At 41.1% G+C, this 13,979-nt stretch overlaps 1 protein-coding gene across 1 annotated transcript in view; it reads left to right on the plus strand.

Moving 5' to 3' along the window:
- LOC138642417 (uncharacterized) overlaps window positions 1-13,979 on the plus strand; it is a 134,516-nt gene that overhangs the window by 86,158 nt on the left and 34,379 nt on the right. Inside the window, exons 10-12 of the mRNA XM_069730563.1 lie at window positions 4,200-4,283; window positions 10,375-10,414; window positions 11,547-11,598. Of these exons, the coding sequence (XP_069586664.1) occupies window positions 4,200-4,283; window positions 10,375-10,414; window positions 11,547-11,598 (176 nt within the window). The remainder of the gene's footprint in view (window positions 1-4,199; window positions 4,284-10,374; window positions 10,415-11,546; window positions 11,599-13,979) is intronic.

The raw sequence follows: 13,979 nt of genomic DNA on the forward strand, positions 1-13,979 counted from the left end.
GTTTCCCTCGTTGAGCCCATCCCAACAGGCCTTTATGGATGCGGAGTTTACTTTGGAGGAAGTGGAGCAGGCTATAGCGGACATGGCTACAGGGAAGGCCCCGGGTCCTGATGGGTTCCCCATTGAGCTATATAGGAAATACAGGGACAAGTTGGCACCACTTCTATTGAAGGTACTCGGGGGAATATGGAGGGGAGAGTCTGTCCCTGAAACGTTTTATGATGCCAATATTATAGTACACAGGAAAGAGGGGAAGGATCCTCTCGATTGTGGATCGTACCGACCTATATCCCTGGTGAACGTAGATTACAAGATTTTTACTAAAATTCTGGCTACCAGACTGAATACGATTATATTAGATCTCATACACCCAGATCAAACAGGCTTTATGCCTGGGAAAAGTACTTCCATCAATATTAGACGGGTCCAATCGGTTATTCAATATAGCTCTTTGGAGCCAGATAATAAGTGGGCATTGGCATCGCTGGATGCAGCCAAAGCTTTTGACTCCCTCGAGTGGTCCTTTCTGTTTGCATGTTTGCGGAAGTATGGTTTTGGGGACAGATTTCTGAAAGGGATAGGAACATTATATACGAAACCTAGGGCGCGTATGATAGTGAATGGCTCAATATCCGAGCCTTTTTCTTTACATAGAGGGACTCGCCAGGGGTGCCCTCTCTCCCCTGCTCTATTTGCATTGGCAATAGAGGCTCTGGCAATACAGATGAGATCCTCCAGCGACATCAAGGGGATACGCATTGCAGATCGGGTAGATATTATTGGCCTCTATGCTGATGATATGGTGGTATTTATGGATCAAACAGAGGATACGCTACCAAAAGTAATAACAATTATAGACAAATTTAGCAAATTCTCTGGTCTTTATATAAATTGGGATAAGTCTGCCCTGATGCCTCTTTCTCATGTCCCAATGTTGCGTCTCGGGACTCTCTCGGCGTTACCCATTGTCTCTAATTTCAAATATCTAGGAATACATATGTCTCAACATAGTAGATTTGATTTACAATTTAACATTTACCCATTAATTGATCTGGTAAAATCTAAATTTAATACTTGGGATAAACTCCCTCTCTCTGTGGCTGGCCGCATTAATTTGATCAAAATGATACTGCTTCCCAAGTTAAACTACTGCCTTCAACATAGTGCTGTCCCAATACCTAAATCCCTCTTTGCGACTCTAAATTCCCTAACCACGTCCTTTATATGGGGGAAAAGTAGGCCTAAACTTAGGTTATCTACTCTACAGAGACCGAGACGGGGGGGAGGAGCGGCTTTGCCAGACTTCTACTTATATTATCTAGCCGGGCAGGTTAAAATGATAAATAAGTGGATGCCCAATAATTCTAATCCTCTTCCTAATTCAGAGAGTCATCTGCTTTACTCTGCTAGGATCGATTGTCCACTGGGGTTTTTGGAGATGGAGAGGGTCGGTGTTCCCCGTTTGCTTCCTTTGCTTCGGTTGGCAAGATCAATATGGAGTCAAATAAAAAAAATAACCAAATTTGTTGATATAGTGGCTGAAATGCCACTGTGGAATAACAGTTATCTCCCGGGATTGTTGGGCCACCCATCCACAGAATTTTGGATATCACATGGTGTTCTCTCAGTGGGAAATGTACACAACCAGGGTTTTTTTACCTCCTTTGAACAATTACAAAATACTTATAACATCCCAAGATCCCAGTTTTTCCGCTATCTGCAGTTGAGATCAGCCTTTCAATCACACATGCGAAATGTGGGTACGGGTCGAGCCATTTCATCTCTTCCACTGATAGGTATTCTCAATTCACAAGGCCCTCAAGGACTTATCTCCTCTTTATACACTTATCTATTATCCATAGGAGAGGGGTCTACTATAGATTCTATTAAGAAAAGGTGGGAGGGGCTTCTTCCGGATACGCTGGGGGAAGAATGGGAAGACATTTTGGAATCTCCAACTAAGGTTTCCCCATCAATTAACAATAGGATGACTCAGCTGTACATAATATATCAATCCTATCTGACCCCGACTCGTCTTTTCAAGATGGGACGTCTCCATTCGTCAGATTGTCTGAGATGTCACTTAAGTGATGCGGATTTTATTCATATGATATGGAGATGTCCCATTATCTCTCATTATTGGAAAGAGGTGACAACATTGTTGACATCCTTGCTGTTGATCCCTGTCCCACTTGAGCCATTGACCTGCTTATTTGGGGTGTGGGATGCAGGAGTTTGGGACCACCACACTGGGATTTTTTTGCGAGAGACACTGTTCCTGGCGCGAAAAGTACTGGCGCTGAGATGGATGGGTGGTTCTTGCCCATCTCTTAGAGCTTGGGTGGATTTAGTGAACTCAATTATCCCGTATGAACGGACACTATATCAGAATAGAGGATGTCCAGATAAATTTGAGAAAATATGGGGTAAATGGAACTCCTCTCATCTTACTCTATAACCTATAATACTCTAATATATACATAGGAAGTGAGGCCTGTGGTTTTGGAGACATTACTTACAGGGTGAAATCTATACGGAACTTTCTTTTGGCGGCGTTTTTTTTTTTTTTTTAGTTCTTTTCGTTCTTTTAGTAGTTGAGGTAGTTAAGGTTTTACAATAAGATACTTGTGATTGACATGCACTGTTTATTACTTTTGTAATACTATGCATTGTAACGATTCACATTGTATGTCATAATGGATAATGATAGAATCAAATGCAAATGTGTGTATTGTATGATTTATTCTGCAATTAATAAACGAATTTAAAAAAAAAAAACATCAGACTGCTATTGAAACTTAACAGGCACCAGACACTGAATGGACAGAGAACCACATAGGAGAAAATGTTGGGCATAAAAGGAAAGTAAACACATAACAGTTACCACCAGACGTCCTGACGTGCGTTTCGCACTATGGCTTCTTCAGAAAGGGTGTACAGTAAGTCCTATACTGGGACGGAGAATATTTAACTAGTTGGAAGCATACTAATTTCTCATTAGGATATCACCGGAATGTTTTGTTTCTCTGCAGTAACCTTTTTTTTAACTTTTATTCTGTATATACCGTATATACTCGAGTATAAGCCGAGATTTTCAGCCCATTTTTTTGGGCTGAAAGTCCCCCTCTCGGCTTATACTCGAGTCATACCCAGGGGTCGGCAGGGAGGGGGAGCGGGGGCTGTGTAATTATACTTACCTGCTCCGGCGCGGTCCCTGCAGTCCCTGCTTCTTCCACTGCTGCATCTTCTTCCGGTATTGAGCGGTCACATGGTACCGCTTATTACAGTCATGAATATGTGGCTCCACCTCCTATAGAGGTGGAGCCGCATATTCATGACTGAAATTGAGCGGTAACTGTGACAGCTCAATACAGCAAGAAGATGCAGCGCCGGGGAAGCAGGGACCGCGCCAGGAGCAGGTAAGTATACGGGGAGCGGAGCGCTACGCGATATTTACCTGCTCCTCGCTCCGCTGCGGCTCCGTCTTCAGCGTCCTCTGGCTATGACGCTCAGGTCAGAGGGCGCTGTGATGTAGTAAGTGCGCGCCCTCTGCTGAGCGTCAGTGCTGGAGACGGAGCACTTTTTTTTTTTATTGCAGCAGCATTATATATTGGACAGCTTTGTATGGAGCATCTATGGGGCCATAATCAACGGTGCAGAGCAATATATATGGCACAGCTTTCTATGGAGCATTGATGGGGCCATAATGAACAGTGCAGAGCATTATATATGGGGCACAGCTTTATGTGGAGCATCTATGGGGCCATAATGAACGGTATGGAGCATCTATTTTTATTTTTGAAATTCACCGGTAGCTGCTGCATTTCCCACCCTAGGCTTATACTCGAGTCAATAAGTTTTCCCAGTTTTTTGTGGCAAAATTAGGGGGGTCGGCTTATACTCGAGTATATACGGTATACGTAATAAAGATGGATTTTTTTTTATTAATGGTTTGGAGAGGAGTTTCTTTGTATTGGCTTTCTTGTTACTATTGTAGTTTCCTATTAACATGTTTGACCGGTTAGGTTATTAATATTAAAATGAAATATAAGATTTTAGACCTTTCATTTGTTTCATCCACGTGCTCTGTTATCTCTACCAGCGCATATATAATTTCTGAAATCGTACCTTGGCATATATCATATATAGAATTAACTACAAACTAAAGGTAGCATTGATAAAACCCTGTTTTTCTTTAGCTACTCTAAAAACGTCAGATGGAAAGAAAATCAAAACTGAAAAACTTGAAGATGATTGGACTGCACAAGTGTCACAACGATCTGGTAAATCCAGCTCTTCATTTTCTAAACCTGTCCCAAGTAGGTTGTACAGAGTATCCACATTGGTGATGGTCATTTTGTAATAGCTTGCAGTGTTTCATTTGGGCTGGTTGTCTGTAAAATATTATATATGTACATACTATGTACTGTATATCATACTATATAGTATATTGTGTGCATGTATGCTATATATATTCTAATCCATGTAAAAAATATATATATACACGTATATATACAGTATATATGTGTATGTATATATATATATATATATATATATATATATATATATATATATATATATATATATGTGTGTGTATATGTATATATACTTGGTTGCACAACCTTTAGCCAAAATAACTGCGACCAACCGCTTCCGGTAACCATCAATGAGTTGCTTACAATGCTCTGCTGGAATTTTAGACCATTCTTCTTTGGCAAACTGCTCCAGGTCCCTGATATTTGAAGGGTGCCTTCTCCAAACTGCCATTTTTAGATCTCTCCACAGGTGTTCTATGGGATTCAGGTCTGGACTCATTGCTGGCCACCTTAGAAGTCTCCAGTGCTTTCTCTCAAACCATTTTCTAGTGCTTTTTGAAGTGTGTTTTGGGTCTTTGTCCTGCTGGAAGACCCATGACCTCAGAGGGAGACCCAGCTTTCTCACACTGGGCGCTACATTATGCTGCAAAATTTGTTGGTAGTCTCCAGACTTCATAACACCATGCACACGGTCAAGCAGTCCAGTGCCAGAGGCAGCAAAGCAACCCCAGAACATCAGGGAACCTCCGCCATGTTTGACGGTGGGGACCGTGTTCTTTTCTTTGAATGCCTCTTTTTTTTTCTCCTGTAAACTCTATGTTGATGCCTTTGCCCAAAAAGCTCTACTTTTGTCTCATCTGACCAGAAAACATTTTTCGGGTAAGTTTTGGCAAACTCCAGCCTGGCTTTTTTGTGTCTCAGGGTAAGAAGTGGGGTCTTCCTGGGTCTCCTACCATACACATACAGTCCCTTTTCATTCAGACACCGACGGATAGTATGGGTTGACACTGTTGTATGAAAACAGCAATATACAATGAGCACAACGTTTAAAAAGATCCTACCAAAGGTCTGGGAAGATAGCATAAGCAGGAATTTAAAACTTAACTTTTAATGTGTTTATACAAAAAAAAAAATTTGTCACCAAAAAAATCAATAAAAGTACTACAAAACCCAATGGGGAATCCACCATATCTGTAATAGTACTCCCAGGAATTTAGTGAGAATGACACTAACAGTGGCCCAGTGTACCATCACTTGACCCAAGGTACCTAATTTAATAGTAATAGTGCCCGTACATAACAGCATTTGTCAAATGCCAAAACCAATAAACTGGTAACCTTGGTTGCATTAATATCATCAGGTATCACAGAAAAAAGGGGTAAGGTCAATTGAAAGAAATTGTAGACAAGTATTATATATATTATAGATATGGTGGACGAACACTTGGCTATCAGGGGTAAAGGAGTTTTTTTCAGAACAGGCCTTAACACAAAAAAGTATCTTCCTTCTTTCAATACGGCCTTCAAGGAGCTTCCAGCAGGTGTACAGAGATCAGATCACCTCTTTGTGGGAGGTCCAGAGCCTAGAGAGCTACCTGAAGGCCAAAATTGTGCCACGAGGCTTAAGGCCCCTTCACATTGAGCGACGCTGCAGCGATACCGACAACGATCCGGATCGCTGCAGCGTCGCTGTTTGGTCGCTGGAGAGCTGTCACACAGACCGCTCTCCAGCGACCAACGATGCCGGTAACCAGGGTAAACATCGGGTAACTAAGCGCAGGGCCGCGCTTAGTAACCCGATGTTTACCCTGGTTACCATGCTAAAAGTAAAAAAAAACAAACACTACATACTTACCTACAGCGGTCTGTCCTCCAGCGCTGCGCTCTGCTTCTCTGCACTCCTCCTGTACTGTCTGGGAGCCGGAAAGCAGAGCGGTGACGTCACCACTCTGCTTTCCGGCTCACAGCCAGTACAGGAGGAGAGCAGAGCACAGCGCTGGAGGACAGACAGCGGTAGGTAAGTATGTAGTGTTTGTTTTTTTTAACTTTTAGCATGGTAACCAGGGTAAACATCGGGTTACTAAGCGCGGCCCTGCGCTTAGTTACCCGATGTTTACCCTGGTTACCAGTGAAGACATCGCTGGATCGGTGTCACACACGCCGATCCAGCGATGTCTTCAGGGAGTCCAGCGACGAAATAAAGTTCTGGACTTTATTCAGCGACCAACGATCTCCCAGCAGGGGCCTGATCGTTGGTCGCTGTCACACATAACGATTTCATTAACGATATCGTTGCTACGTCACAAATAGCAACGATATCGTTAACAATATCGTTATGTGTGAAGGTACCTTTAAGGATCAATTTGTCAACTGGCAGTAGACATAAAAACCCTACATTCATACATAAGTGGGAAAGAGAGGCCACTGAGAGCTCTTTGCGTTTCATGCAACTGTTACTAGAGGAAGAAAAAGTTACACTAGCTACCTTAAACGAAAAATTAAAAGAACACCTAGAGATTACTAAAAAATGTTTTACAGAAACAGACTTTGCCATAAAAGAAACAAAACTTCAGACACATATTGAACGCTTTCAATATCATGAAAGAGAGAAAGCACCGTCAATATTTGAGGGACATTCAGGACTTTAAGGACAACAAAGCATACTTGATATTAGTCCCCCGGGTTCCCCCTCCTGATCGAGAGATTGAACTATCCTCTACTGATACTGACTTCTCAGAATCTGAAAGCAGATCAAGACCTTTTAGAGGTAGAAATCGAAGGAGGGAGCAGAGAGCACACAAAGTAGAGGTTTTTTAGATCAGGTTTATTCCCTGCGAAACCGACAACCTCAAGCGAGGATGTAACGAGCATATCTCTATCAAATCCCCCTCACTTTGGTAATCATACCCCCACTCAGTCTGATTCTTTGATCCAGATCATCAATCTGTCTGATAAACACCTTGATGATTTCGAAATGGCAGTCCTACGTAAGGGTCTTTCTTTTGTCCCTAGCACAGACTTTGACCTGTTCAGAGCGGTCAAAGATCTGCGTAAATTGAGATGGAACAAATTTTTCCATAAGCAAGAATCTCGCATATGCTCTGATTTAGGTATTCCAGTTGATATGCTGCCAGACGTGAGATTGCTATACAGCATCAGTGAAATTGAACCGAATTCCTTAGGCCTCTTTCACACTTCAGTCTTTTGGCGTCAGTCACTACCGACATAGTGACGGATTGACGGATCCGTCACAATTGTTGCGAAAACGGTTCTAACGGATCCGTTTTTTTGACGGATCCGTTACTTGGGGGTTGTCTGGGAGAAGTATCTACTTTTTGGAGCATGCGCAATTGAAAAAACGGATTGGGGCGACGGATCCGCCGAAAAAACGGTTGCGGCGGATCCGTCGCCCATAGGCGCCCATTCTATGGAATGGCGGACGCGACGGATCCGTCGCGATCCGCCATTTCGGCGTTGACAAAAAACGTTCCAATGTCCGTCTATTTTCAGAAAACGTCCGCCAAATTTCGACGGATCCGTCGCATGGCGGATGGAACGGACGACCATCCGTCACAATCCGTCACTAATGCAAGTCTATGGGAAAATAACGGATCCGTCAAAAAAAATGACGGATCCGTTATTTGAGGAAAATGGCGGTTTTAGACTGACGCCAAATAACTGAAGTGTGAAAGAGGCCTTAGGCTTGGGTCCTTTCACTCAGTTGAGAGACAAAAGCACGAGGATGCCACCGAATACAGGTGACCTCTCAGCTATTGACATTTTTTCAAATCTGGTCACGTCTGAGTTAAGGAAACTATCTGAGTCATATACAGTGTAACTTGCTCTAGGCAAGAAATGGAGGCAATCAAACGGCTAGAAAAGGATACTAGCATAGTGATAAAGCCCTCCGATAAAGGGGGCAACATTGTTATCCTTGGGATAGAATAATATGAAAGCATTCTCTTTTGTGTTTTTTCATTTAAGACAAATTAAATGAAGATAATAATACCAAAGATCATTTTCAGGAAGAAACTGAGTATTATCTGACAGAATTGTAGGGGTGTCAATACTTTTGGCCACAACTGTGTGTGTGTATATGTGTGTGTGTGTATGTATATATATTGCCCAGCCACGTAGTATATTGCCCAGCCACGTAGTATATTGCCCAGCCACGTAGTATATTGCCCAGCCACGTAGTATATTGCCCAGCCACGTAGTATATTGCCCAGCCACGTAGTATATTGCCCAGCCACGTAGTATATTGCCCAGCCACGTAGTATATTGCCCAGCCACGTAGTATATTGCCCAGCCACGTAGTATATTGCCCAGCCACGTAGTATATTGCCCAGCCACGTAGTATATTGCCCAGCCACGTAGTATATTGCCCAGCCACGTAGTATATTTCACAGTTACGTAGTATATTGCTCAGCCACGTAGTATATTGCCCAGCCACGTATGTCACAGGTTAAAAAAATAAACATGCTTGCCTTCTGATCCGAGGGCCCGTTTTAGTTCTGTCACCGCCCGGCAGCTTCCGGGCCCAGGGTGTGATGACATCGCGGTCACATGACCGTGACGTCATGGCAGGTCCTTCTCGCGCAGGCGCGCAGGACCTGTGATGACGTCGCGGTCACATGACCGTGACGTCATGGCAGGTCCTTGCCGCATACCATCATTGCCACCGGAACCTGCCGTTTGCATGGAGCGGTCACCGGAGTGTCGCAAGGAGCAGGAAAGGCGGCGGAAGGTGAGTATATAATGATTTTTTTTTTTTTTTTTTTTTTCAACATTAGATGTTTTTACTATTGACCCTGCATAGGCAGCATCAATATTAAAAACTTGGTCACACGGGGTTAATAGCGGAGGTAACGGAGTGAGTTACCCGCGGCATAACGCGGTCCGTTACCGCTGGCATTAACCCTATGTTGAGCGGTGACTGGAGGGGGAGTATGTGGGTGCCGGGCAGTGACTGTGGGGAGGAAGGAGCGGCCATTTCTTTGCCGCGACCAATCATCGACTTGGATTCCATGACAGACAGAGGCCGTGACCAATGAATATCCGAGACAGAAAGAAAGACGGAAGTGACCCTTAAACAAATATATATATATATATATATATATATATATATATATATATATATATATATGTATATATGTATGTATATATATGTGTGTATATATATATATATATATATATATATATATATATATATATATATATATATATTCAAAAAAAAAGAGGCAGCACTCCATTTCTTCAGTGAAAAATGTGGAAGATTTAATCAACTCACTTCTCTGGGCGACGTTTCGGCTCCATCTGAGCCTTTCTCAAGCCTGACTTGAGAAAGGCTCAGATGGAGCCGAAACGTCGCCCAGACAAGTGGGTTGATTAAATCTTCCACATTTTTCACTGAAGAAATGGAGTGCTGCCTCTTTTTTTGAATCTTTATAAACTTGGTGCAATCGTTGGACTGGTTGCCTGGGGCCTTGCACCCAAAGATAAGTAAAAGTGTTGTGCTGTTACGTTTTTTTTGCTGTGTGTATATATATATATATATATATATATATATTATATATATATATATATATATATATATGTATGTATTTATGTACGGTATATATATATTTATATTTATATATTTATTGTTATAGCGCCATTTATTCCATGGCGCTTTACATGTAAGGAGGGGTATATATAATGAAAATAAGTACAATAATCTTAAACAATACAAGTCATAACTGGTACAGGAGGAGAGAGAACCCTGCCCGCGAAGGCTCATAATCTACAAGGGATGGGTGAGGATACAGTAGGTGAGGATAGAGCTGGTCATGCAGCGATTTGGTCGATCGGTGGTTACTGCAGGTTATAGGCTTGCCGGAAGAGGTAGGTCTTCAGGTTCTTTTGAAGGGTTCGATGGTAGGTGAGAGTCTGATATGGGGGGGGTGAAACGCAAGAGAAATCTTGTATACGATTGTGGGAAGAGGAGATAAGAGGGGAGCATGATAGTAAAGATTAGTCAGCTTCCATTTTCTCACTGAATTTTGACTTGTTTTTGGCAGAGGCAGAAGCTGTTCCTGGCACATCAAGGACATTTTCTAGGCAAGTTTTAATTCAATGCTCTGTTTTAGTGTATAATTTTAAAATAAAATGTTCTCTAAAACTGCAATCATTAATCTCTTTGTTTCTCAAGTTTTGTATTTTAAATAGCTTTTTCTTTTAAGGAAGGATAAAAAAAAAATCCTTTTAGGGCTAGATCTGGTATTGGTTATACAACATTACGTAATCTTCTAATGTACTATGTGTTTTAACCCCATTGTGACAGAGCCAATTTTGTACTTATTAATGACCAGGCCAATTTTTACATTTCTGACCACTGTCACTTTGAGGTTATATCTCTTGAACGCTTCCACGTATCCCACTGATTTTGAGATAGTTTTTTCGTGATATATTGTACTTCATGTTAGTCGTAAAATTTATTCGATATAATGCGTTTATGAAGAAAATTGAAATTTGGGAAAATTTTGAAAATGTATTAATTTTCAAACTTTAAATTTTTGTGCCATTAAATCAGAGTGGTGTCATAGAAAATGGTTAATCAATAATTAAATAATTAAAATTATTCGGTGAATAACGGCGATCGCAACATTGGGGACAGTAAAAACCGACCCAAATCATGTTCTCCATGGTATCAGCTTCCCCCGGTAGCCAAGACCCTAAAGATTTTCCGATGCTGGGGGGCTCTACCCTTACCCGTTTTTTTAACAGCACTGAATAAATACCCTTAACTACCACCGTTAAGGGGTTACGGTAATTTCTAAGCATTTTTATCAGCTTACTGGCACATCTAGTGTTTTACTTTGACATGTTTGTTTTTCATCCAAGTCTTTCTTGAACCACAACTTGTTTGTGCAGGACCCTAAGAACCCTGTGCTGTGGTTAACTAGTTAGTCGACACCCTTAACACACAGAACTGGTACATTTTATATTTAGAAAATGGAGCTGAAAGTATAGATGCCAGGACTGATATCTTTAGGTTGAAGTTTTTAATTAAAGCTTATTATTAGGTTGACTATCTTTGTTTTAAATGTAATAAAAAATAATGTTTTGCGTTTTAGAACTCTTTTGAGACCTGTATCTTTAGTATAATATATCTGAAAATGTATAATGTATAGGTTCACAATTTTACCATGTCAATGCTTGAGTTTGTTTTTCCCCAAATTATGTATTACAGCAAGAAACGATATGCAGAAAGAAGCAAGAAAACGAAGAATGAATCCATAAAGGTAGGAATATTTGATACTGACTTGTATATAACTGGTAATATTATTTCCAGTTTAATAGGAATCTGTCACTAGACTCAACCACAGATCATAGAAAGTTGAATAAAAAGTTATTTTCTGTGATCTGTTAAGATCTGTAGGCTGGACATAGATCTCTCTGAGAATCTGCCTCCAGAGCTTATTTAAAATGAAAGGGAGGGTTACCAGTGTGAGACATGAAATGGCTCACAGTCGTCTTTCCTGAGCCACATGTCTCACACTGGTAATGCCTCCTTTCACTTATAATAATCTCTGGAGACAGATTATTACGGAAATCAGTGTCCAGCCCATAGATCTTAACAGCTCATTTACATATTAAGTAAAACGTGTGCATTTCTGGAATAAGACTTCAGATTTCAGATATTAGTAAGCTTTCTATGACCTACATGACTGCATAGACGTTTTAAGACGTCTAACATTTTCCCTTTAGCCCCTTAACGACCTTAGATGTATCCATTCGTCCAGGTTGGCTGATACTTATCGACCTTGGACGTATAGATATGTCATGACAATTTTGCACACAGAGGCTGTGCATGCGCAATCGCCACCGGGTGTCAGCTGTTTCTGACAACTAACACCCTGCTCTCAGTGTAGGAGCAGTGCCCACACTGCAAAAAAGTGAACGTCCTATAGTGGGATAAAGCGAAAATTTTTTTTTAAAAAAATCACAAAATAATGAAATAAAAATGATATTTATATAGTATCCAAAAATAAATATTTTTATATAAAAGCGCCAAAACATTAGAAAAATTATATAATTGTGGTATTGCTGTAATCGTACTGACCCGAAGACTAAAGCTGCCTTATCAATTTTACCACACGCAGAATGACATAAAAAAAAAATTTCTGAATTGCTGGTTTTTGTTAATTCTGCCTCCAATAATCGGAATAGAAATCAATGAAAAAACTGTGTGTCCAAGAATGGTACTAATAAAAACGTCAACTCTTCCCTCAAAAAACAAGCCCTCAAATTACTCAGTTGGCTAAAATATGGAAAAATTATAGCCCTCAAAATATGGCAATACAAAAACTTTTTTTTTTGTTTTGTTAAAAGCATCTTTTAGTGCGTGACAGCAGCCAAACATAAAAACCCGATCTAAACCTGGTATCGCTGTAACTGCACCGACCCGAAGAATAAAATCATTTAATCACTTATACTGCACGAGGAATGGCATAAAAAATGAATAAAACCGATTCTTCACCTGTTGTTGATTTGTTCATTCTGCCTCCCAAACATCACAGTAAGGCTCTGCTTATAATTATCCTGCGCTGAGCGCTTATTACCGGGGTTGCCGTGTAAATCTTTGAAACTTGTGATTCAGATGCAACCCCCTGGTGGAAGATTCCCTATAATGAGACAGATGGAGGCACTGTGAATGCTGTCTGACCTGTGATCCGGAAATGTCCATCTTTTTACGCATGCATAAAAACTTGGTCCACCACGGTTTTGTGCATGTTTTTTTTTTTTTTTTTTAAAGGTCATTGCTAATCAAAGGAAACTCTGCTGCCTCGTTATAGTGAATGGATCCCTCGGGGGTGTCATCTGAATCTCGTCACTCGGCGATTTAGATGCAACCCCCAAAGTACTGTAAGTGCTAAACGTTATGTAAAATGCCCCCAATAAAAGCTTCAACTCAATCCACAAAAAAGCTTCCACTCACGTACGTCATCTGTTAATGGAAATATAGGGGGCTTCCATGTCTCTTTTAGCATAAAGGCTCTGTAAAACCTAAATGGTTCCTCGCCCCTACCCCCCCACTCCACAAAAGAAATTCAGCAAATTCTGCTCTCCCAAATGCCCCCTCCCTTCTGAGCCCCACAGTGTGCCTAAACCACATTTAACATCCACATGTTTGGCATTTCAGTGGCGATGAGATCCCACCTAATTTACAGGTGAGTGTCTGCATAATGTAATGGGCATAATGTACTGGTCACTACAACGGCGGTTTCCAATTTTCACTAGTCAACATCCACTGCTGCTTGTTTCTGGAAAACACCCATGGAGTCAAAATCTTGTAGTTAAATTCCTAAAGGATTATAATTTCCAAAATGGGGTCACTTGAGGGGGTTCCTGCTCTTCTAGCACTTAGGGGCTCTGTATATGGAGTCCACAAATTATTGTAGGCAAATAGCGCTCCGTCCCTCCCGAGTCTCAACGTGTAACTAAGCAGTACTGTAGAGCCACATATGACTTTCACTCAGTTGCCAAAGTGCACAGTCTTTTACTGCTCCAATACATCTAAAACAAAATGTAGCAACACTCTTAACTAATAATATTACCTAGCATTTGCCATAGTGTATACACTTCTGTCTGCTTCAACATGCAGCTTAACTATTGTGTAAGG

The sequence above is a fragment of the Ranitomeya imitator genome, chromosome 6, assembly GCF_032444005.1.
Source record: "Ranitomeya imitator isolate aRanImi1 chromosome 6, aRanImi1.pri, whole genome shotgun sequence".
Classification (NCBI taxonomy): domain Eukaryota; kingdom Metazoa; phylum Chordata; class Amphibia; order Anura; family Dendrobatidae; genus Ranitomeya; species Ranitomeya imitator.